Below are 23,456 nucleotides of genomic sequence, written 5' to 3'. Positions count from 1 at the left end.
ACTTTACACGTAACGCGAGAATCGCGGCGAACAATTAACAGAAATTATCGACGCGAGGCATCCTTTTTATCGAGGAAAATTAACGATCATTTTCGTCCGTTTGACGGGACATTTTTCTCGCCAGACGCAAAGACCCCCCTCTTATCGTTTCTTTCGGCGTCTGGCGACGCCCAATTCGATAAGAAATTTCGCGACCCGGCACGGGCGAACATGCAAATCACGGCCCATTATGCGGAAGTCCCGGACGTGACACAGTATGTTAAAAAGGACGCTTCCGAATAATCGCTCGACGAAATGAATCAATAGCGAGGGAGGGGTTGGAGAGCCGATGCAGAAGGGGCGTGCACCCGTGGACATAAATCAACCAGACTCGAGTGAAACTGCGAACACGGCTGGCCCGTGGGCTCTTCTCGTCGTCTTAATTTCTGGAGCCTCGTCTACGGGTCGGATAATTAATTCCAAGACTCCGGGGGGGAAGAATTTCTCAAAATACAGTATTTCCCTGCATTTTCTCGCGATTTATTGCCCTGGGAATGTGCTAGCGAAATTTCAGGCATCGTTGCGAAAGTTCGAAGAAAGACTCGATGCATTCGCTGTCCATGATCCACATACGGGACATTGGAACATTCATTTAACAGGGAAAGCCTTAGACGTGTATTTTGTACCAAAAAAAATTAAAACAACGGAGACAAATGTTTGTTCGTTGTTTCTACAGAAAAGCACGAGAAAATTTGTTTGGAATGTTGATTGAGTCGATGGTAGTCGCGAAGAGTTTAATTCGATTGCGTGTCCCCAGGGCTGGACAGAAGAGGGACCTGGAAGCGGTTTCTGTTGAGCAAAAGCTCGGCCGGAAGCGGCGGTACCCCGCAGCACACCTCCGGCACGTCCACCGACACGGAACTGACGACCCTGGACTCCCACGAACTTTGGCTACCGGAAAGCGAGCTGCCGCCGTCGGCCATGTCCGCCCTTCACGCCTTCGGCGCTGAAATGCTGAAGCTTTCCAGGGGCCTCGAGGGAATCGGTAGCCCGGGTAGCTCCACGCCGGTCGGGACCCCACGATCCACCCCCCAGCACTCCGTGCAGCATCACCATCAGCAACAACATCAGCAGCACCAGTTGCATCGGTGCAGTTTCCGACACGGGTAAGGATCAGCCACCATCGCGGTAATCGAATCACTTTCAGACTCGACCCTCTCGATTCCACATTTTTCTGTCTGGGATCCTAACGCTTTACACGTCAGTCTTTCGTGTGTAAAAATTTCCTTGATATTTGGTAAAATTATTCGGGGAGAAATAGATTCGATAGTTCTATGGCGGACTTGTTCTTTTATAACGTTTGTAATAGCGGTTTACTGAAAGTTTACGAGTATTAGAGATTCGTTATAAGTAGACTCAGAATGGCCTTAATATACAACAATATAAGAATTAAAGTAAGATTTATTATATTCAGGGGTCGAGACAGCCCTCTACAAAGTTCCCATTTCATTAATTCTACTAAAAATATGAATTTGCATGAAGATCCGCAGTCTAGTTAGGAGAGTTTTAAAGAAACGTTAGCCACGAATATTCTTCAGAGAAATTCGAAAATTGAGATGTGTTTGCCAAATAATTAATCCCGCGAACTTGGAATTATGGTGTCGACTCGGGTATTTCTTACTGGATGCTCCGGGACACGATCGCGGAGAGAATCTCGGCGGACAGGGTCGTTCCGTTTCATCTGAACCGCGTGGCTCGAGACCACGTGTGAAAATAAATTTAACCGACGAGATCGGAAATCGCCTGTCGATTCCTTCGCTGGTACACAACCTATCCGAGACTTCATCCACGGCGAAAAGATACCTTCGTCCAGCGATGGGAACGATAGAATCGATGCTATCGATAACAGTCCAAAAATTACAATTCCAAACCAGACATGCAACGTGTTTTATTCGTTCGAAACTCTTATCAGTTCACGAAACCCAAAATTGGCTTATCCGAAACGTCCGACGGAAAATTGGAAGCAAATCGCGATACAATGCTTTCGTTCGTCGATTCGTTCCCTCGAATAAAATTTCTCGATATCGAATTGTTTGGATGTTATCGATACCGAATCGTATCGTTCCTATCGCTACTCTAGCCGTTACTGGGAACGTCTGGGAGACTGTTTCGATTTACCGACCCACGCGGCGGTCCCTTCGGAAAATCCATCGCGCGGAAGGAGTCTCGAAACACGACAGATTTATGACGATCGTGGAATATTTCCCACCTTTGCGACGCCATCGATTCCACGCGCCATACGGCAACCGTATTTGCGCGATGAGAATAACGCGATACGCCGTCTAGAAATTGGTTTCCAGAAATCGAAACCCGTTTTATCCACGCGGCTTGATAACTGTCGATGAGAATTCTTGGTTACGGGTGATACTCCTTTCATCGAATCGATCTAAGTTTTCTTCAGACTACGTAATTCTAACGTACAGAGACAAGAATTTTCAAAGTAGCTCGATCGTTGCAGAAAACCATAAATATTCTTCGTAATTACATCCAGAAACTAATATCGTTACTATTTGCAATGGATAGGGATTACGGTTCGCCAAATATTTAAAATTAAAATTCCACCTGGGTAACCTGGATCGAGAAAATCCAAGGGATCGGAGATTCTTTCACACCGATACGGTAACAGAACTCTGTTTCGAGTCTACGACGTGGATTACAGCTGGCCGTCCCCGTCGTTCCCATCTCCCGGAGAGAATAAGTGCAAATGAGAATCCCGGCGAAGTAACGAGGTAAAAATGAAGACAGGAGACGTATGGAGGCCACGGGCCCCTGAAACGCGGCTACCGGAAACGGTCTAATTTTTTATACATATCCCCCTTTCTAGCTTAATGGATACGTGGAATTACTGCGACCTGTTCTAATCTCCGAACGCGCCGACCATCGATCCACGCGGCTTTAATTCTCTTCTCCTTGAATTTTATTTCAACGAATTATTCCTTATTTATATGTTCGCTTTTCTTAATTCTTAATTCGGTGGGGAAGTTCGCATATTTTGAAAGATATAAAAAACAAATCTTGGACAGGACCATCTCTGCGTAAACCTTTCACTTTTATTTTTTTTTTTTTTAATCGTCAAAATATATTCACCGACTCCTCGAAACCACAATTCGATAAAAAGTATATGGTGTCATGTACGATCGAGTCAGTTTCTAAATACGGCGACAGTGGCGTAATTTTCGTTGACTCCGACGGCTGCTCTGTTTATTTCCTTCTTTGCAATATTCGACGCAACTCGATGTTTATTCGATCACGGTCTGTGGGGGAGCTCGAAACAATCGTCGACTCGTGTCAAACGATTTACATCGACGGCCACAGAACTGGACTCGGTCCGAGGACAAGCTCGTTCAATTTCTGGACATCGTTCCGCGGAAGAAACGTTGTTCTAGATCGTTACACCGGTGCCACGGTTTCCGTTCCAATTCGGGGTCAACGGCGTTCGACATCCCCGAGCCATCGTCATCTCCTGATTTACTCCCGGTGACACGTAAGTGGTCTTCCCACGCGAAGTCGTGGATTCGTGGTGTGGATGGGGCGTTATTCCCGCCACGGAGATTGGCTATTCGTTACCATTCGCCGTGGCCGCGTGCAGGCCTGACAACCCACCGAACGAGAAATTTAAGCTGGATTCACGGTGGAAAATTGACGGATGAATTTGTCGTCGATCGACTTTGACAAAAGCCCCGCGAAACTGGCGAGGAATAACAATGGCCAGGGGAGTCGAGATAAATCATCAAGATGGTCACAGCTATGTAGGTACTCGAAAGCTAAAAATAAACTTCAAACATACCAGTGCTTGAATTCAACGTTTATGAATCAAAAATGTTACAAAAAACTTGTGCCAAAACCCATCTTTGAATGTGTACGCTCGTTTATAAAATTTGCAATTACAGAACGAGGTAAAATCGTATTCAGACGCGGGAATATTATTAGTATTTCTTTCAAGGTCCCAGTAAATTGCACGAGAAAAATCGTGTAACGTTTGCGCGAGTATCTTAATTAACGCACGAAATTTCAGTTCATTGAGTCCTGTAGTTTTCTGATAAAGAGAATGTTGAATATTACGTACGCCTCGACGAGGAAACAAGGGTTACAACGTCGAAAACCGTCTGTAGAGGCGTCGACGAGCACGCAGCGAGCGAAGAAGACTTTAAAGACACTTGGCGGCTCGGAAGATGTTGTAAAACGTCGTGTAATACGGGGGTCGCGGGGCTGCGTTTCCACAAAGAAGATTGGCTGTTTGTCACGCTGGTGGGAACCGCCGGGAGACGTAGAAACGATATAAACGCGGAATTAATTTCACCTTCCTTTCGCTGGATGAACCGGGGTTGGCGCTAATTAAACGCGAGAAAGAAGAAACGAACTGCCGACATTTGACGTGCTTCCTTTTCCACAGAAACTCTCTTTTCGGATTAAACTCGTTTCTTTTCTTCGACGAAGGGACGGATGTTAACGCGAAGAGAATTCCCTCGAATTTGGATCGAAATTACTTATCGAATTTCTCTGCAATTATTATTTGTTCCGAACGCTTCCACGATTCGAACGGTTTCAGAATGGAATTCGAATATCGTTCTTCTTTTTCCCCTCGAGAATTCGACAGAAGTATTAACTCATAGTATTGTTATAAATTATATCCATTAACTCGTTACGAGCTCTCTTTACGAGGAAAGTTGAAAGACTGAAACTCACAAACGAAGAGAAGAGAAATATAATCTCTCGCTTTCAGGAACGTCGCTTTGATTAAAAAATTACGAAACGAACATCATCAATTATCCAAACGACAAATACCCGCGAGGAAATTGTAGCAACGATATTTGCAAATTATTTAAGACGCCGGGGATTGACCGTGATCGTCTTTGAAGCTCATTCAGGTTTTACTACGTTGAGCGGCTTACTTTCGAGCTAGAATTAATGTAGGATTTATAACCGATGGATAATTTAACAGCTACGAGCCGGTCGATTTAAATATACAAGCGAACAACCGTTCCGAAAATAATGAATGTACCCGCGATCGATAATTAATTAAATTAAATTGTGAAATAACTCGGTGGGTCGAACGAGACACCAATTTAGCGCGATTATTATTCGACTGTCTGTCGGTTGAAATTTGTCGCCGTCGATATCAAATAAGGCAAGGATCGTTCTCGAAAGTACGGAAAATTAATTCTAATAGATAAATCACAACGATAACGCAACATCGTATATATTACGAAATAAATCGAGCAGAAACAAATAATTATCGGGCTCGACTATATAAAACGCTAAATGGATGGAATTATTAGGCATTCGTTTGCATCGGTAAAGCACCCCAGTCCAAACATCTCGGTTCGAACGGTCGTCGTCGACAGGAAATCGGACGAAGGCTGCACGTTCGGGCGGAAATAATATGCAGGGAATATTTTAATTAATCCGAGGAATCTCGATTCCAGCTGTTTGCACTCGCGTCGTTTCAATTTTGCATCTCGTCGGGCGATCAAGCTAAGAATCCAGCCGAAAGCACTTTGCAAACGTGCTCGAGGTTCTGAAAGCCTTTCGAGAGCAATGGCGCGAAGCGTGTCGAAGAAGGCTACTCTCGGTCCTCTCGCTCCCTCTCCACCGCGATGCATAAAAAGGACTCGTTACGTAAACTTCCCTTGGATATTTCAGAATCTCGTCCGTGAAACGAAATCGCCCCGTTACGTTGTTTACCGTTATCGCCTTTGAAATTTCCACCGGTCGAGTCTCTTTTAACTTCCAACTATTAACATTATCGCGGCACGAACACCACCATTTCTCTCTCTTTCTCTCTGGGAGGGGGTAAAAAAAAGAAATGGGTCGTGTATCAGAATTATATCTGGACGCAGAACGGCACCGTTTCGTTCGGAATTGGCCTTCGTGAGTGTATATCTCAAGCAGCCCTAATTAGCGACACGAGCCGTTGGTAATTTTTATATTGGGTCGTTCGATAACGAAACCTCCTCATGGGAATTAATGCGCACGAAATATTCGGTTCGAAACGTCGCGTCGGTCAGATATTATTTCTGCCGAAAACGTGGCGGTTTACCGAACCTATTTTTCTTGGCAATTATGGCGAGAGACCGGAGAAAAATCGCGGAATCGGACGGATCAATATTGTTTTTACGCTCGACGTTATTTGGATATCACTCTGGGAAAATCTTCGTTAGATACGCCGTAGACGCGAGGGAGAAATAATTACGTAGGTCGTAGAATAAATATTGAAATTGAATGTGGAACGTCGCGGAATTAGCAATTTTCTATGCATTGTGTTTACCAAGTTTGGTTCCTTTAACGTATTTAATACTGGACACATTTAGTAGGAATTAGTGTTAGAACAGTGATAAATTAGATGGCACGGAACAACTCTTGGGAACAAACTGCTTTCTTCATTTTGTATCTCGCTGTTACAAGGGCCAATAACGGTACAAATGGCGCCACTTATGTGGTTCTGTAACGAGCTCGTAACGTGCCAACAACGTGTCCAAAGTAACGAGTGACAAAGTGGGGGGAACGTTTAAGCACCTGGACACTGCTTCGCGCGATCTAATTGGTCGAAAGTACGGTTCCTTTAAAAATTATATCGTTCATCGATTTAAATGAATCCTCAGGTATTCTTGTAATTCTGTCCCTTTCCGAATTTTCATTATTTATAGATTTTTCTTGAAATTTTTCATGATATTATTAATTACTTACAGAGATTTCAACGTCATATTCGTTTTTTTTATAAATATACTCGTGCTACGTCAATGTCTTCTATCTTTGAACAGACGACACTACGAATTTACATGAAATGGGTCGCACCGATAAGAATTAAAATTTTAAGAGCACTTAGACAACGATGATTCTCGCGTTACGTCAGCGAATAGGTCACCAATTTGTTTTAAAATAGCATGAGGAACGGACTTAGACCGAAAGGTCAATTTGTCGTCCAAGAAGAAAATCATTGAGTCGTACTACTGAAAATATTTTCCATCCACTCTGCAGCAAAAGTTATGAATGATCGATTACATCCAAACGAACGCTATTTTTATTCTGAAAATCACCAGAATTAATTATGTAACTGTGTCAACTAAAGACAGAATTCTTTTGCAACATTTAAATTAACTGTATATCTAAAATTCTAAATTCGAACGTTTCGTCGTGTAACGCTAAAAGAGATTCTTTCGTTATCTTACTGTTGATTCGTCGAAACAAAAATCGTGTTGAAACGAACCTCGGTTTTCGGGTGGTATCACCTTTTCTATCTTCCTTCGAGAAAAAAAGCCTCGTGGGAACCAGCACCTTTTTCCCTCTTAATGTTTCGGCAATACTACAGCGTGGACATACAATCGTAATACATCGAGAAAACGAGCACGAGTATTGAACGAAAAGGCAAAGTAAATCGCGTTAAGATGCTTTCCTGTCGCCGTGCAATACTAAATATAAACATTTAAGAAGAAACTCCTAGTCAGATAAAAATATCGACGAACGAATAAACGATAAACTACCATTCGATTCGAACCTTAGAGGCTAGATTGTTAAGTTTTGCATTCGGTTTACACTTACATGAATTTTAATTTTGTTTGTAAATCGTGTATAAACCCGATATCGAGTTTCTTCTGGGAGAATAAAATAAAATAGAAGCAATAGAGGGTGAAAAAAATATCCTCGAATACGGGACACGAGTCCGCAATCACGAACATATGTACTGCTCGCTTATGCCATCTGCACCGGGGCAACTTCGATGACAGAAATTGGTATTCATGGTATACATGGTGTATCGTAACACGTAGGATCCATTTAGTCGTTAAATCGGATACATAAAAGCAATAGGAAAAAGTTCGTACGGGCACGCGAGAGCAATTTCGCCTTCTCTCCAAGTTACAACCGTTTTTTGTACTTTGGAAACGTAAAAAGATGGCCACCATTTACTAAAATATAGAAGAGGTACCCTGGTCGTAAAGTTCCTCGATATTTTAAATATTCTGGGCATACACCGCTTGTTGATAGTATTCGTTTGTTGAATTAATAATAGTTTAAGCGGAAAAATAGATATCTAGCGGATATAAGTGTGGAGAACTAGCAACTCTCGGGGCCGTGGATTCTGCACGACGTGTCTATCTGTTAGGAAATCGTTCATTCAAGAACTGTCTGACTGCTCGACTGAAATGGGACGAAGCCCCGTCACGCATAAATCATATACGACGTACATCTAATGGAACTTCTTCCTATAACTCATGCAACTGATTACTTAAGACACTGACGTAAGACGAGTTGTTAATTTCCCCATCGAGGAAAACGAGGATCGAACAGTCTACATACCAAATCTGAAGACTAGGAAATTATAGAAAAATGGCTACTATATATCACGCAGAAGAGAACAGAAATTTGATCACGACAAAAAATTACACAAACAAAATTTACCTTAAAAAAAAGAAAAAGAAAGATAGCTCACAACTATAAACACTGTAATATGATGAAAGAAAAAACTTTGTCAAATGCTCTCCACTAATGCAACGTTGTTCTAATCCAAAGATGGGTTAAATCCTGAGAGGAAGCTTGGTATTGCGATACGCAGAAATAAAAAAGATCTCGTTTGGATCAGAGATCCGTCGTCTAGGGTCTCGCAAAAGTAGATCTCGTCGAGTGCCCGGGTTCTAAGTGCAACAGGGTTGCTGCACACCGAGTGGCGGGGCTGAACCGACTCGGTCAACAGCGTCCAAAGAATAAAACGGGGGATCCGCGCTTCCAGCGCGGTAATAGCATCATTGTTTCTACGAGGCAAGGAAGCTTTCCGCGGAGGAAAAAGCCGCGGCCCGTTTTCAGGACAATTACGAAACTCGGGGGGAAAGTTCTTCCGAGGCGGGTAGCCCTCAAAGAGCGTCAAAGGTGCGACGAATCCTTTGTGGAGACGCGTTCAGGACGACCGACTAAGTGCATTCCTTTATTAGAGAGTTTCAACCAGGAAGAGCCCGGTATACTTAAGTGCGGCCACCGACAAGTGAACCGGCCCGTTTTGCACTTTGAATACCGTCCAGCTAAGTGCGATCCAGTTTTGAGGCCAACGGAGCCGCAACCTACAAGATGTCCAGTTACAGACCTTAAAATTGTCTCATTCGATCGTGACAATAGACAACCATAGGCTTAACCATCTTCTAAGTACGTTGAATTAGCGAGGAACCAAGAATTTCGGTTTTCTTCGCTTTGAAATACCTCGGAGATAGGAACGTTTAATAAAATTAGCGAATTAAATTTTTTAATCGTGATTTTCAAAGGCGACCGGGCACTTTTGTTCCGTTAATTTGTATCGAGAAAAATTATAATACAAGGTTACAAAAGGAAAGCAATTTTCTATACGTCTAACAAAGTTATTTAATAACGCTCGACGGAGCGAAATACTGTACAATGGACGGGGAATTCTTCATCGGGCGGCAGTGGCTTTTAATTTCCCCCGGCAAGTTCACTATCGAAGAAATTCTTCGAATAACCATGGCCCCGTGTTTCTGAAATTTCCAAGAAGCTTCCCGGGGCACGCGGATGGGACAAAGACGGGGAAAAACGCTCCATAACGTTTCCAATATTTTCCTAAAAGCGTAATGCACGAAGAGGATCAAATAGATCGAAGGAAACGTATCGGCCAAATAAAGGATGAGTTCCGCATACTTCAATCCCCGGAAACATCGTTTCTCGTGGAAAAGGATTTAGCAGCGAACGGAACACATTTTTCTCTAAGAACCTTTAAATACAGAATTTTTTATGGGGCGAGCCACGAAACTTTCAAACTCGCTAAATTTATTGCTCGTTGTTCCGGTGTACGTTGCCTCGAATTTTTTTCGAGAAATATTATTCATTAGAGACGTTACGGTTAATTTTAGACGGTGAACATAAATTTACACTTCGTTCTCCGTACGTCAGAAAATGAAACACTGTTTTATTAAAAAAATTTAACATTTTAATATTCGATTCGGTTTAGAGCTTTCCCTTTTACTGACTTTGTTCTCTACGCTGAAAATTGTTGAATATTAAATTTACTACAAGACTCATTCTCAAAAAAATGATTATAATTTGGGGACGAGAATTTCTTGTCGAACGACGTGTTTAGAGGCAATCGTAGAAAAATATTGTCGATGCTTTCGCGCACGGAACGCAGAAACGTGGAAATATAGGATGTTTCGAGCCCGGATGGATCGACATGTGCCAACAGAGCACGCCAAACACTTTGAAATTGAAACTCGAACAGAACAGGAAATTGTTACCGGTGCGATCGTTGTCCAGAATGGGTGGTTGACCAAGGTCTTCCTATTCACGAGCGATTGAAGATGCCTCGAGTGTTTCTGAAAAATCAAAAAACGCGACGAACGTATCGGCGAAACGACACTTCACGACCCCGTTCGCTATTCCATCGACGAGTCCCGTTTCAACAACAGACACTCGTTCCGTCGAGACTCGTTGACCTTTCAACGAGGTACCATTAAAAGAATCCAGGATGACTCCGGGAAAGGAGGCTTCCAGTCGCGAAACAGGACGGATCGACGTCTTTGTTTGCGACGCGATTTACATTACGCGCTTCAATTGCTTCACGAGACATTCTACCCCTAACAAGAATGCAATAGAAGCATTATCCCCGAGAGGGAAAAACTCAAAACGTTAAAATTTATAATCAGCGTATGTCAAACAACTCTTAGGAAAGATATTTGCATATAAATTGTAGGCTCTAAATCATGAAAACAGGTAAAAATAAATTTTAAATAGCTGAAAAGAATTATTGTATCAGCATGAAATTATTAAGAGTCGAGCAAGCAGTGGCCCCAATTTATAGTGATCGTTCGATCCCAGCAAACAGCGCCATATTGTTCGATATTCCTAACCCAATCGAGTCCCCGGATAGTCGTGGAATATTCTTCGCGACGTTTTTATTATTTTTAAATCCCAAGGTTCATCGACCACTTCCTCCCCCAGCCGATATGACGCATTTCGCGCACAGAAGCCGCCGGGGATGTAATAATGGCTGGCTGATCTCCAATAATGGATAGAACGCGTCAAAAATGGCTGGCACAGCTGCGTTTCATACGTGTCCGATTTATAGCAACGACGCGGCATCCGTTGACCTCTTTCCCTGAGAGCAGAGAGAGCACGGTCCATGCATTTTCCCGATCCCCGCGATCCATTACGTTTCATAGGACCGGGGGAAAGAAAAAACGAGGAGCCACCGGCGAAGTCGGTTCTAAAAACGCATCAATTTTTCGAGAATCCGACGCCCGTTACTCGCCGAGCACCGTGTAAACCGTGTAGATCGTTCAGATTGGTGCTCTAAGGTCCTTCCGATCCAAGAGTTCACGAATCATATAAAACAGTTTTAACTCAGGGGTCTACGAAACACACGTCAGTCAGTCTCGACTTGATTTTATGAATTTATACAAAATTCTGATTTCAATTCTAAAAATATTCTTAATTGCAACCCACGGTTAAAACGAAATTCCAGAAGCGGAGAGAGTGGCGGGAGTAGCGTTTCCGGTTCGGGGACCAGCCTCTCGGCGCCCGAGGACCCCAGTTCGCCGACGCCCTGGAAGCATCGTCGAAGAGCGTCGACGTTCAACGAGGCGCACCTGCAGCGCGCCAAGTCAACCTCCCCGAAGACGCCCAGGAAACGATCGTTCAGCTTCCACGAGCAGCCCGTGTTCAGCAGGACGCCGAGGAAGGATTCCTCGAACGAGGAGAACGTCCAGGGGAAGACCGTCGAGAAGCAGGAGGGCGAACTGGCCCTTCCTCCGCCGTGCACCTGCCCCTACTTCGGGGAGTCGTCGAAAAGGACGGCCCCTCAACCCTCCGGCGAGATTGTGATAGTGTCTAGTGAGACTATGAAACCCATCACGGGGAAGAATCTCGAGACTGGTCTTTTGGGGAGGAACAACAGCAGCAGGGCCGAGTCCAGCAGGAGCTACGAGCTCAACTCTGTCGTCACGTGGAGGGGCGGCAGGAGGGGATCCAGCTTAGGTAGGTTTGCAAATTGGTTTCGATTTTTTGAGCAATGGATGAAAATTGTTGAACACAAAGTGGGACTATTCGAACGTTCGATTTGTGAAATATGCGTCATGTCTTTGGTTTAAGAAGCATTCTTAAGTATAGAGAGAAGACTCTATGGTTAGGTGCAACTCTTTCCTTCGTGTCACTTTACACAGTAGTAGAATCTCCATATCATATACATACAGGGTGTTACTCTACCTATAGTCAATATTTTTTTTTGGGGTGTGTGTGATTCTACAGGTGAATATAAGTCGAAAATCAAGAGTGATGAAATTGCGGTAAATGCTTTGTTTATTAATTATCGATGGTTAAAGATTGGCGTCTGGAGCGCCTGAATGACGGCAACTTAAAATAGGGCTGGTCAGTATACCAATATCGATCAGCGGCAACGTCGAAGACCCCAACGAAAATCAGCTGATGGAACAGCCCGGCCGCCGATCGATATTGGTGTACTGACCGGCCCTATTGTCACCGCAGTTCGAATTTTAATTATTTCTCTATTAACCCTTTGCATTCGAGGAATGTTTCGGTACGCACAAATCCAGTCTGCTTTTCCTGTACAGTTTTTAATACCAAACGGTTACAAATGGTTCTTACCGTATTTACCGCTGTCCGTCAAGTTGCCGTCATTCAGGCGCTCCAGACGCCAATCTTTAACCATCGATAATTAATAAACAAAGCATTTACCGCAATTTCATCACTCTTGATTTTCGACTTATATTCGCCTGTAGAATCACCCCCCAAAATATTGACTATAGGTAGAGTAACACCCTGTATATTCATACGTTTCCCCTTTTAGCCCCATCGAGTCTCTACACTAGTCGACCAAATCAACAGCTAAAATATATGTATAGAATTATCGATGGCTGCATTAAGAGACGTCTACTCGCGAAATAAATAAATAAACGTTGCAGGAAGCACGAGGACGTCGCTGCTCGCGTCCAGGGCGGTCCCCATCAGACGCGCGGCGACAATGCGAGCGCACAACGGCGCGGCGAGCATCGGTTCGAGACAGAGCAGCAACTCCTCGTCACCGTGTCTGCAGAGATATCCTGGACAAGTGCGTAGCCATCATTCGAGAACCAGCAGCGTGGTGTCCAGGAACAGTTCCCGTCACGGTCGAATCATCAGACTCGAGCAGAAGGCTACCAAGGTATTGGGCGTGGTCTTCTTCACCTTCGTGATCCTCTGGGCGCCGTTCTTCGTCCTGAACCTGATACCAGCCGTGTGCCCCGACTGCGAGCGACAGATCGACCACAAGATCTTCGACCTGGCCACCTGGCTGGGCTACGCCAGCTCGATGGTGAACCCGATCTTCTACACCATCTTCAACAAGGTGTTCCGGCAGGCGTTCAAGAAGGTTCTGCTCTGCAGATACGGGAACCAAACGTGGCGGCCGTCAAGGTAGGCCTTGGGCCCCGGGAGGCCGGGGATCGCCATCACCAGAGTTTAATATCACAGGGATTCGCGAACATCCTGAGAGGCAAACTGGCGACCTTTCGATTCCCCCGGTGGCGCTTCTGGGGCTGAACCGTGAACCGTGAACCCATCGATCTGCGAAGATCCATCCCCCCCGGGGCTCCCGCGGAGAGCGGAAAAAGTTAATTACTGGCGGCGGGGAAAAACTGGGACGAACGATTTTTTCATTTGTTTTTTTTCGGGATCCAGGGTTACTCCACCCCGGGCGATTGGCGTTGCTCGCCGAACCGCGAACCCGCGCCACGTGCTTTAATTTTCGGCGCGCGGTTTCGCGGAGCTTTTCGCGAAATTGGAAAAGACGATTACGTTCTCCCGTGAACCGAGAGCGACCCCGGGAACCGGGACAAAGGTGCAGTTCTTCGGGTGAAGTGTTTCCAACGAACGTCGAGCAACGAGGATTCCAATTATTTTTCGCGCACCGAGACCGTGTTTCCACGATGTTCGACAGGAAGGGAATTAATATTTCGTCGATCGAACGTGGGAAGAGATTACGCGAAGGTTGCGCGAGTAGGTGCTCGAAATATTATCGAGGAAGCATCGAACCAGATCAGAGACAATTTCGTACGCGAGACACGCTCCAAAGGAGCCATTTAGCCTTTACCTTTTCGACGGGCGAGTAGGTTGTTGAAATTAAGCGTCGCGGATCTAGGATGCGTAGAATCTTCGCGACTGCCGCCCTTAATGAACGGCGGTCCTCGAACTTTTAACGAGTAACGGTAGAGCAAGAAGCGTTAAAGCAGCCTCGACGGGACGTAGAAAGAGCGCTCGTTCGAGGCGAATCGGCCTTAATGGCGGCCCGTAAACACGAATTACTAGATAATTAATGGCATTTCGCGAATTGTTATCGCCTTGTTAACTCTCAACGAAGCGTCGAACTTGTATCGTCTGTCCTAGCAAAATGAATTCCCTGCGAAACGAGCGTTTAACCCGTTGCCTTGTACGGAAAATTGACAACCATAGTCGAAACGTTAGAAGCGTTCTATCGTTGCGTGAAACTAACTCGTAGCATAATAAATAGACAAGACACGATATCGCACGGATAACTGTATCGGTGACATCCCCCGCTATTATAAATAAAGAATAAAAATATGAAATTCGTTTCCAAATTAACTTCCGTATATGCCCCGTTTGTGAACTAATAACATTGAAAGAGTGTAATAAAATGATAAACGTAAACTGAACCGATTCAGTTTCTTCGATCGAAAAATTTGTTTACTCTGTTGTTGATACGATTGATTGTTTAAAGATCTACAAGGCGACAGGTTGACCCTCCGGGACGCCCTTGCTTCGATCGATACCTATGCTCGCTTCTGAAAACGAGATGCGAACGTTGATTGAATTTTTCTGTTCCTTGTATCAGTGGCAATAATCGATCCGAATACATCGTTGGTCGAGAGACGTCCTCGCTTGTATTACTCCGTGCTCAAATCCATACGAATAGAGAGAACGAGAGCGACAGTGCTGTTTCACCGAGAGACTGAAACTTCTTTTGAACCTCGAGGAATATAAGAATAATCTGTAATAACGATGTCTAAACATACAGCTTCTAAGATCGAGTTACCTCGGGTCGTTTCGTATGTTTTTGCGTTTCTTTGATCAAATAAATTGCGTTCGAAGAAACTACGTGTACACGTGTATGGGGGAAAATATTAATCGACTTTCTCCTGTTCAAATATTTCCTTTCGTAGAATATATCGATGTTCTGACAAGGGATTTACCGAAATACTGACCACCGAGAATGGGTGAAAAATTGCTTAAAATTCGTGGGTGGTGGTATCAATTTGGACACGTATTAGACTCGAGGTGAAGGATTCTAGCAATCCCGAGGAAAGTTCAGATTCGCGGATTCGGTCCAACGGATCGGCCGGTTCCTTTTCTCTCCGCGAAAGCAATACGCGAAATACGAACAGAATTAACTCGATCGAACCAAAGGCGAGGGAATGAAAGTCGATACCTAGCCCATAGTTTCGCGTTCGAAAAAGGAAAAGGGAGGTGGCGGCACAAAAGGAACCTCCGCAGGAGCTGGCGGCCGCAGCCGGAAACGCTCGTTTCGGCGGATTGCTCCGCCGAGTGGCGGGCCGCGATAAAATTTTCAAACGAACGCGGATATTGTCGAGTGGACGATTTTTCAGCGCCCTGAAAAACCAATTGGAAGCCAGACGAACAGCTCGATCCGTCCGTGCTCGACCAGGATTGGGATTGTTTAATTTTTCTATATTCCAAGATCAGAATATTCGCCGGATTACCTTCGAGTATTATTCAAACATTATTCAAACGCTCGAGCAATCTGGATGTAAAGTATTTCCCACGATAAATGTGAAAATTTTATTCCCACCGCTAGGAGGATCTCGTGCAATTTTGCTAACGAAGATGTTAATATTTATGAGATTTTTCCGGCTAAAACGAGATCAAACGCGACGTAATTCGGGCATTTTTGCTTGTTTAACGAGTGGATACTTTGTTTTTATTTGCTGGATAGGTAAAAACGTGATCCAAGTTACGTCGCGTTTGGTCTCGTTTCGAGGCAACTGTTCGTACATAGTTCCTGGAACATAGTCACGTTTTGCATTGTTACGGTGGCGCTAATAAAGTTAACGAGAGTGCGTGTGGAAGCGCGTGTGTGCGAGATACACAGAACAATAGCTAGAAAACGAGTTTTCTAGCGTTTTCTCGAAGATTAACGAAATATTTGGAGACACTGAGGAAGAATGAAAATCGACCCGTACCTAGATCCTTTCCACGATCCTTGGAACTCGATTGCGATCGTCAATCGTTCCTCTTAATGCTAATGTTGTGTTTTCTCGATGATTATTGTTGTGTGGGCGATTAAATTCTACGATTTAACGCGTTACCAGCCTAGATGCTATCTTCGGTGGTTTGGTCATATTTTGTGAAGCACTTTGAACCAAGGACTTCTTCGTAAAATTAAAATAATTTTTAATCGATTTATATTTGAACGATTATGTAATACAAACATGGAATTTTGAATCTGTTTGCTGTAAAAAGAGATACTCGATAGTATACGCTGGTAAAACGTTAACTGCGTGGAAAGAAAACGTATTTATTAAAATGACCGTTGTTCCTGAAACGATCGCTCTTGAACGTTGCATTTTTATTCGAGTAAAAGCTACGACTTAAAGTGCTTCGAGCAAATATAGATCCGCGAATTCACAATGGCCAGGAAAACGACAGAGCTTCCGTCGTTGGAACTTTTTTTCATAGCAACGAACCCAAGAAGAGCCCCGAGCTTTTCCTCTCGCCATTCTTGGAGTACATCGTTTGAGCGTCGAAACGCCAATCACGGATTGCTTTAAGAGAAATGGCTGGTATTGCTTATTATTCTGACGTTTCCGATCTCGATTGATTTCTAAGCGGAAGAAATTCGAAGTAAATTGAACCGACATTAATGTTACGAATCACTTTGTTACTAGTTTGCTTGACGATTGTGTAGTATTTGAGTAAATACGAACAACGTCTAATTTTATTTAATGACACCGAAGTGTTCAAATATTTGACAAACGAATTCAGAAGATTAATTGGAATAAAAAAAACTTGTGACTGACTCAGAAATAATTTATAGAAATTGTTATAATTTCATGGAAAATCTAAGTATATCTTCTGGCCAAACCATGTACTCCAAGACGCAAGTTACGAACGCACAAAGTTATTATTTCGATAATACTTGTTGGCCTACTGATCTCGACGATATTTCAAGCCGATTTGCATCATTGCTGAAGAAGAATTATGCACAAGTCACGCGTAAGTATATACAGTCAGTGTTTTTAATACGATGTTGCACAGAAATGGGCAAAATTCTTATCTAAATAAAAGATTTTAAGTAACTCATAAAGAAAAAACAGAGACAAACTTCCTTTTCGATTCTTTGTGTATTGTTCGAATAAAATTTTGCCCATCTCTTATCAAATCCCCCCAATGATTAGTTCTCTCGATCTTAATCGAGAAATTTGTAAATAACAAATGCAATTAAAAAATTAAATTAAAGCCACAAACACGCGAAATTTAACCGAATACATTACTCGTAAAGATCGTGTCATTTCGATGCTCGGTGTGTTTAGTACCTATTATTTGTGACCACGCAATATTTATAAGACATAGTTCAAGTATAGTTCCTATAAATAACAATACCCAAGTCAGTAACATCTGTAACGAAGTAAACATTTCAAACATTGTCCACGATAATCCGAACAGACTTGGACAGAAAATAAAAGCCAGACGTCAGAAAAAAACATTTTCAGACCCGAAAAGCCGTCCAACGACGCGTGGAACAATTTTCCAAAAGTAATAAAACAAAGTAACTCGACGAAGAAGAGACAGTCGTCGATTAAAAGAATACGGGGGAACTATATATCATTCTAAAAGAAGATAGATAAAGTGGGAGGTATAAATCACAGTCGTGCTCGTAAAAACGACGGAAGATTTAAAAAAAGAACGATCTACGAGAAATTTCGAGCGGACCAATAAGTCCGCGGTTCGACGAGGAAAAATTTCGCCGACGATGTAAATCGATATAGAAAAACTCGTCGCGTTAGGTAGAATTGCTGATAAATCGTTCTGCGGCAGGAGAATCCGCGAAGAAACGCGAATCTGCGCAGGGGGAAACGAGGGGAGACAGTACGCTTATGTCAGTAGAAGCGAAACCCGCGATTATAGTGAGTAACGACGTCGCGTAGAATTACTATAGTCGGATCAAATTCGAGTTCTCGCTCGTAGCTGCTTCCTCGTCGGTGAATCGCGTCAGACTGACCCCTCCACGTCGATGTGACTCGGAGAGGTGGTGGGGGTAGTCGAACGGAGCGGTGGGGATGACTTCTTGGCGACCTTGAGCGACCAATTGATTCTGACCACACTCGACGCGCAAATATCATCCGTTAAACTTTCTTACAGCATTCGAGCACCTTGTACGTTCGGATAGAATGTTTAAAAATATACAGGGGACTGTTCTGCTAATGGATAATCGCTTTTCGTTTTATTAAATTTAAAAAATGAGACGTAAGTCTAATTTCTTTTCATTCAAGAATTGAATGACATATGTCTTCATCGTTATGTTCAAAGTTTAAAATTACGATCACACGCTTGTCCAAAGTAGATTATTTCGTACGTAGACAGGATCAAATATTTATCCTGTCCGAAATAAAAATATTTACAATCACAGAAAGCTCTAATTTATACGAGACGTTCATACAGACATCCTCTAATGAAATAAACTTTTAAAATGTCTCGTCGCTCCTAGTTAAAATTGCATAAGAAACAAACTTTTGTACAGGTTACGCGGGGCTACGTAGTATTTTATTTTCTTCTGAAATTTTGTTTTCTTTGTTGCCCGAAGACACGGAACTCTTCGCTGTACCTCTGGACACAAAGGTTCTTGTTTGAAAACGATGCGCCTCCGAGATATAGCGAAAGAGAATACAAGTGTTTGGGAAACGGTAGCAAGAAATTTACTTAATTATAAAGGAAACGCGATGGAACATGTTTACGAAGTTTCCTAATAAATGATAGAAATATGTTCTACGTTCAATAATCAACCGCAAACAGGAAGTAATCGTAAATTAAGCAAGAGTCTAGAGCATATCATCTATCGATAAGGTTTTAGATCTTTATACAGAAGAAAAGAGCGATCGAAAATGTAAATAGAATTAAAATCAATAAAGTGAACCGTAATTATTGTTATCAAAATCAGATTGAAACAGATTTCTTTAAGATATTCCTAATTAGAATTCCCCTTTAATATGATTTCGCGGGTGAAATTTATTCGACGGTTGGTGGAAGATCTATGTGGGGGAAAAATTCTCTAATGTTCTGGTCGTCTAAACTCCGAGTAAACAAAGGAAATTCCACGCCCCCCGTAACGGCAGCAGTCGCCCTCGAGTTTTTACGAGAGCAAAGTGCTAAGCAAACAAATTCATTGGTAACGACGTCCACGTCATTACCCTCTTCCGTCCCATTACTAGCGGGTACATACATCAGCGAGGGTAAATCACCCGAATTGAAGCTTAATTCACGGCTATCAGTGAGCAAGCCTACGTTCCACAAAGAGGATTACTTAATTTCGTAAAATTAGAGAGACAACTCCAAGGCACCCCTTTATCCGGTTCACTTTTTAACACTTTATCCATCACTGTGACAGTCCTAATTTCAACGAGTCTAAAACATAACTTAAAGTATGACTTAAATAATGTAAAATACAAAAGAGAATTTTCAGACTTTTAAAACGACCATATAAATAAAGACAGTGCAATAGAACAGTGAATAATTACAAAAACAGACGATACTACACCATCGAATGCCTATTATCGCCAACGTAAGTAGAAATATCGAGTAATAGGCAAACGCAATAGCAAGCGTGCTCCAAAAAATGTTTAAATCTATTTTCTCGTAAACGGAGGCTCACACGAATGATTTTATTCCCCGTTTTCGATTTATTTTTATACGAAGCATCACGAATTATTTCAAGTACTATGCGGAAGCCCGTTGAAAAGTTGAAAGCAACGAATAGTAGAACAGAAAATTTTGCTTTTTCGACCGACTTGTTAATCGCAAATTAACTTCAATTATTAATTTAAGAATAAAAAAGGACCGACGACCGACGCGGCACTTCACTTTCTGCCTTTAATATCCGAAAATCAATGCGCATTAGACGATGAAGATGAAGTAGGTCAGACCCAGTCGAATGGGAACTTTCGATGCGATATATTCAGGCAGCCGGGATGATCACTGGGATATATCCTTGCCATCGATTACTTACGAATTTCGTTATTTCGTTTTTCCCGCGGAATAAAAGTAAAAACGTACTTTTAATCAATGACAAAGTTCCCGCCCCGCCGTTTGGGGAAGTTCTTCTGTAATCATCGGAACGATGCTCCTTGCTTCTTCTCTCGTACTTGTTCGACGCAATCGGATAAAGAGATCGGGTGAAATTACCCCGTATCGTTCATCACCGAACAATTAGACGCGTGACAATCCCTCTTTGCTCGAATCTAATTTCCATTTCTCGTTTCACTCCGTACGAAATTGAAATAATGAAAAACCTCGTTTCTTCGGCCGGCGGACGCAAATATTCGAAATTAATTTTCTTAATAAAGCCGGTTCGTGGCGTACCTTGCTAAACATTTATACATACCGGACACGCGACAGCGGTTTGAGAAGCAGTTGAACGTCGATTCGGACTTTAATCACACACGCACACAGTTTCCATTTACCTCATTTTGTATCGCGACGAAACGAGAGCTGGCAACTTCAAAGGCTGCTCATTGTTAACAACAACACGGACGCGAGGGGAACACGGATGCGACAAACATACGAGCGGTCGACGGTTCTTTTGAGGACGTCGGTCTACTTTTCCTTCCTCGCTTTTCGAACCGTGCACGCGCGCTGCTTTCACCCTTTCGCGACGAAGACGGAATACACGGTTTCTTCGGGGTTAGCTTTCAAAGGGGATCGCGAACTGAAAGGCATCGACTCATCAACTGTCTCGAAATATTTCCCGTTTCGCCAATTTTTCACGGTAACCAGACCCTCCCCATCCCCCTGCCGGGTCTTCATCGTCGAAATTACGGACGAGGATTGTGTCGTTTGTCCTTCCGCTTTGCAGGAAGCTTTGTGAGAACGAAAGGATACCGGAGCTTTCCAGTTCTAAGTAGAACGACGGCTCGATTTTTCATTCGTCGAACCGTGGCCCGCGATGGAACGGGAATTTCAAAATTATCTTCGTTCCAATTTCTATCCTCCGGCTCGTCGAATCGGGTTTTTGTTCTTGGAAAATGTAAACACGCCTGTAAAAGTGTCCATGTACGACCGTTGCATTTATCATAAATTTTTCAGATTTTAAAACATCGAGCATGTTCCTATGCAATTTAAATCCAGGGAAAAATAAATAAGTTCCAAAAACGGGCTCTTGAAGCGCCGGTTTGATCAAAGTGGGATGGATTTTTCAAGAAGACCAAACCGGAAGGTGAAAAACGACCTCGCTGTGTTGCACCAGCTTTCCCAGTCCGACGATGCAAATCCAATGGAAAATATACGGTCTATTATGAAGCATAAACGTTGGAGAGAACGTATTTTAACGCAGTGCGTCGTATTCGAAAAATATGGACTGCCTGTCTCGACGATAACGAAAGAAGAATGAAAAAATACGATGGTCTTATTAAAATATATTTCGTCTGTCAACGTATCATTGTTACTAAAATTTATGGATTAATTAAGGCAACGAAACGGGTAATGCCTTTGAGTATGGGGATGTTAATAACAAAAATAACAACTAATGCAGTAACTATGGCTTTTTCTGTACTGTACTTTCTCAGAAATATTCATCGACTTATTTTTGTTAGGAAGAGTTCCAATTGTACCGCGGATAACAGAAAGCTCCTGAAGCTTTTCATAAATAGAACGATTTTCGCAGCAGCCCTTAATTGCCTTAAACGTAATTTTCGGATTTTAATAAAAAAGCCATCGCGCTGAAAGCTCGAACCGGTCAAAGGAGACGATAAGACCGGGCACAATGGTCGAAGAAAATCGATGGACGCTCGATGCACGGCGTTATTAAAGGAAGCTGGCTTGTATTTTCGCTGTCGGCCGTGATAAAACGTTAGAAATGCTAAGTAGCACCCTTTCGATGCGCCTCCTCATTCATCACCGTGGAAATTTAATCAATAACCGTTCCGAGGAAAAACAGCCGCGCGTCGGGAAAACGCGAAAAGTGAAACAGTAAGTTTGCGAGGGCCAGACGGCCCGGAAGGAAGTAATACAAACGGAATGAAAGACAAACCGTCGAAGAAACGCCGCCGCTGGAAAGTTAAATTAGCTGCGAGTCGCATGGGTGTGAATCGCGTCGAAGAAAGAATAAATTCGAACGAACTTGGCGGCAAGTCAACGGTAATTGATAAATTCTCGACGAAGGGAAGAAGACGAAATTGTTCGGAGAACGAAAGAAAAAGAAAAAAAGAACAAATATCGAACGGACATCGTTTATTCTGACACCAAGGGGCATTACGATGAAAAAAGTTTAGCAATTTTTCACTTCGTACGTGAGAACACGGCGCGTCTTTCTTCAAACATTTTTTTTTCACGCGTCAAGCGTCACGTGTTATTTATTACGAATATTTTTCACAGTTCGCACAATGCTCTCTTTAATAATTCTTGGACTTTCACGCTAAACCTACCACGACCGGTCAAATTAACGATTTTTTAAATTAAAAGGATATATATAGGAAATATGAAAGAGAGAATCTTCAGCTTCCACTTGGAACAGTCTAAGAACGCGTATTAAAAATAGTCAAAACTTTTCGGGAACGAATTTGTTTTCAATGACGCTTGACAATGTCGACGTAAATAGGGGAGGATTTTCATTGTTCGAACCCAACGTAAAAATTGTCGCAACGAAACCGGGAAACGTGGAGCAAAATCTTCGAGACGAGATGCAGACAGGGGCGCAATGGTAGGAAAAAAGGTGGGAAACTAGAGAAAATAAATTCCTTGCCGTGTTAGTCGGGACTCTAACGAGGAAAACACGGGCGAGAGGCGGTGACTGGGAACGAGACAAGGGCGGCGGGGGAGAGAAGAAACAGTAGAAATAAGGTCGGAGGGCAACGAGCGAACGGAGTGTTCCGCAAACACCGGACCGTGGCGAATCGAAGAACATCAGCCATAAATAACGGTTTCCCGGGATTTCAGTAAGGACTGCTAAAAGAGACACGTTGGAGGGTGGGCGGTGGTGAACTGACTCTACCTATGTACGACGTGACGTTAATTAACTCTCCGCGAACGAGAGAGGTATCTCTAGACGGTACGAGTCCCCACGTGCCAGCGAATCGGCGGAAAGGTCGAAAGAATTCTAGGGAAAAAGATCTCCGTCTACCTTCGTCACGATCCCTGCAAATTCGGTGAATTCGACGCGAACGAAATCACGGAGCATCGATTTTTCC

The 23,456-nt window shown here is 43.2% G+C and overlaps 2 protein-coding genes across 2 annotated transcripts in view; one reads left to right on the top strand and one right to left on the bottom strand.

Moving 5' to 3' along the window:
• Nucleotides 1-13,444, top strand: part of LOC122401654 — a 69,485-nt gene extending 56,041 nt beyond the window's left edge. The window contains exons 4-6 of the mRNA XM_043403913.1: nt 797-1,145; nt 11,495-12,006; nt 12,951-13,444. Of these exons, the coding sequence (XP_043259848.1) occupies nt 797-1,145; nt 11,495-12,006; nt 12,951-13,444 (1,355 nt within the window). The remainder of the gene's footprint in view (nt 1-796; nt 1,146-11,494; nt 12,007-12,950) is intronic.
• Nucleotides 1-23,456, bottom strand: part of LOC122401653 (26S proteasome non-ATPase regulatory subunit 1) — a 73,644-nt gene that overhangs the window by 9,192 nt on the left and 40,996 nt on the right. The gene's annotated exons all lie outside the window — the stretch shown is intronic.

The sequence above is a fragment of the Colletes gigas genome, unplaced genomic scaffold, assembly GCF_013123115.1.
Source record: "Colletes gigas isolate AHSC1104 unplaced genomic scaffold, ASM1312311v1 Colletes_gigas_Sc00026, whole genome shotgun sequence".
Lineage (NCBI taxonomy): Eukaryota > Metazoa > Arthropoda > Insecta > Hymenoptera > Colletidae > Colletes > Colletes gigas.
This window is presented reverse-complemented; position numbering and strand designations above follow the sequence as displayed.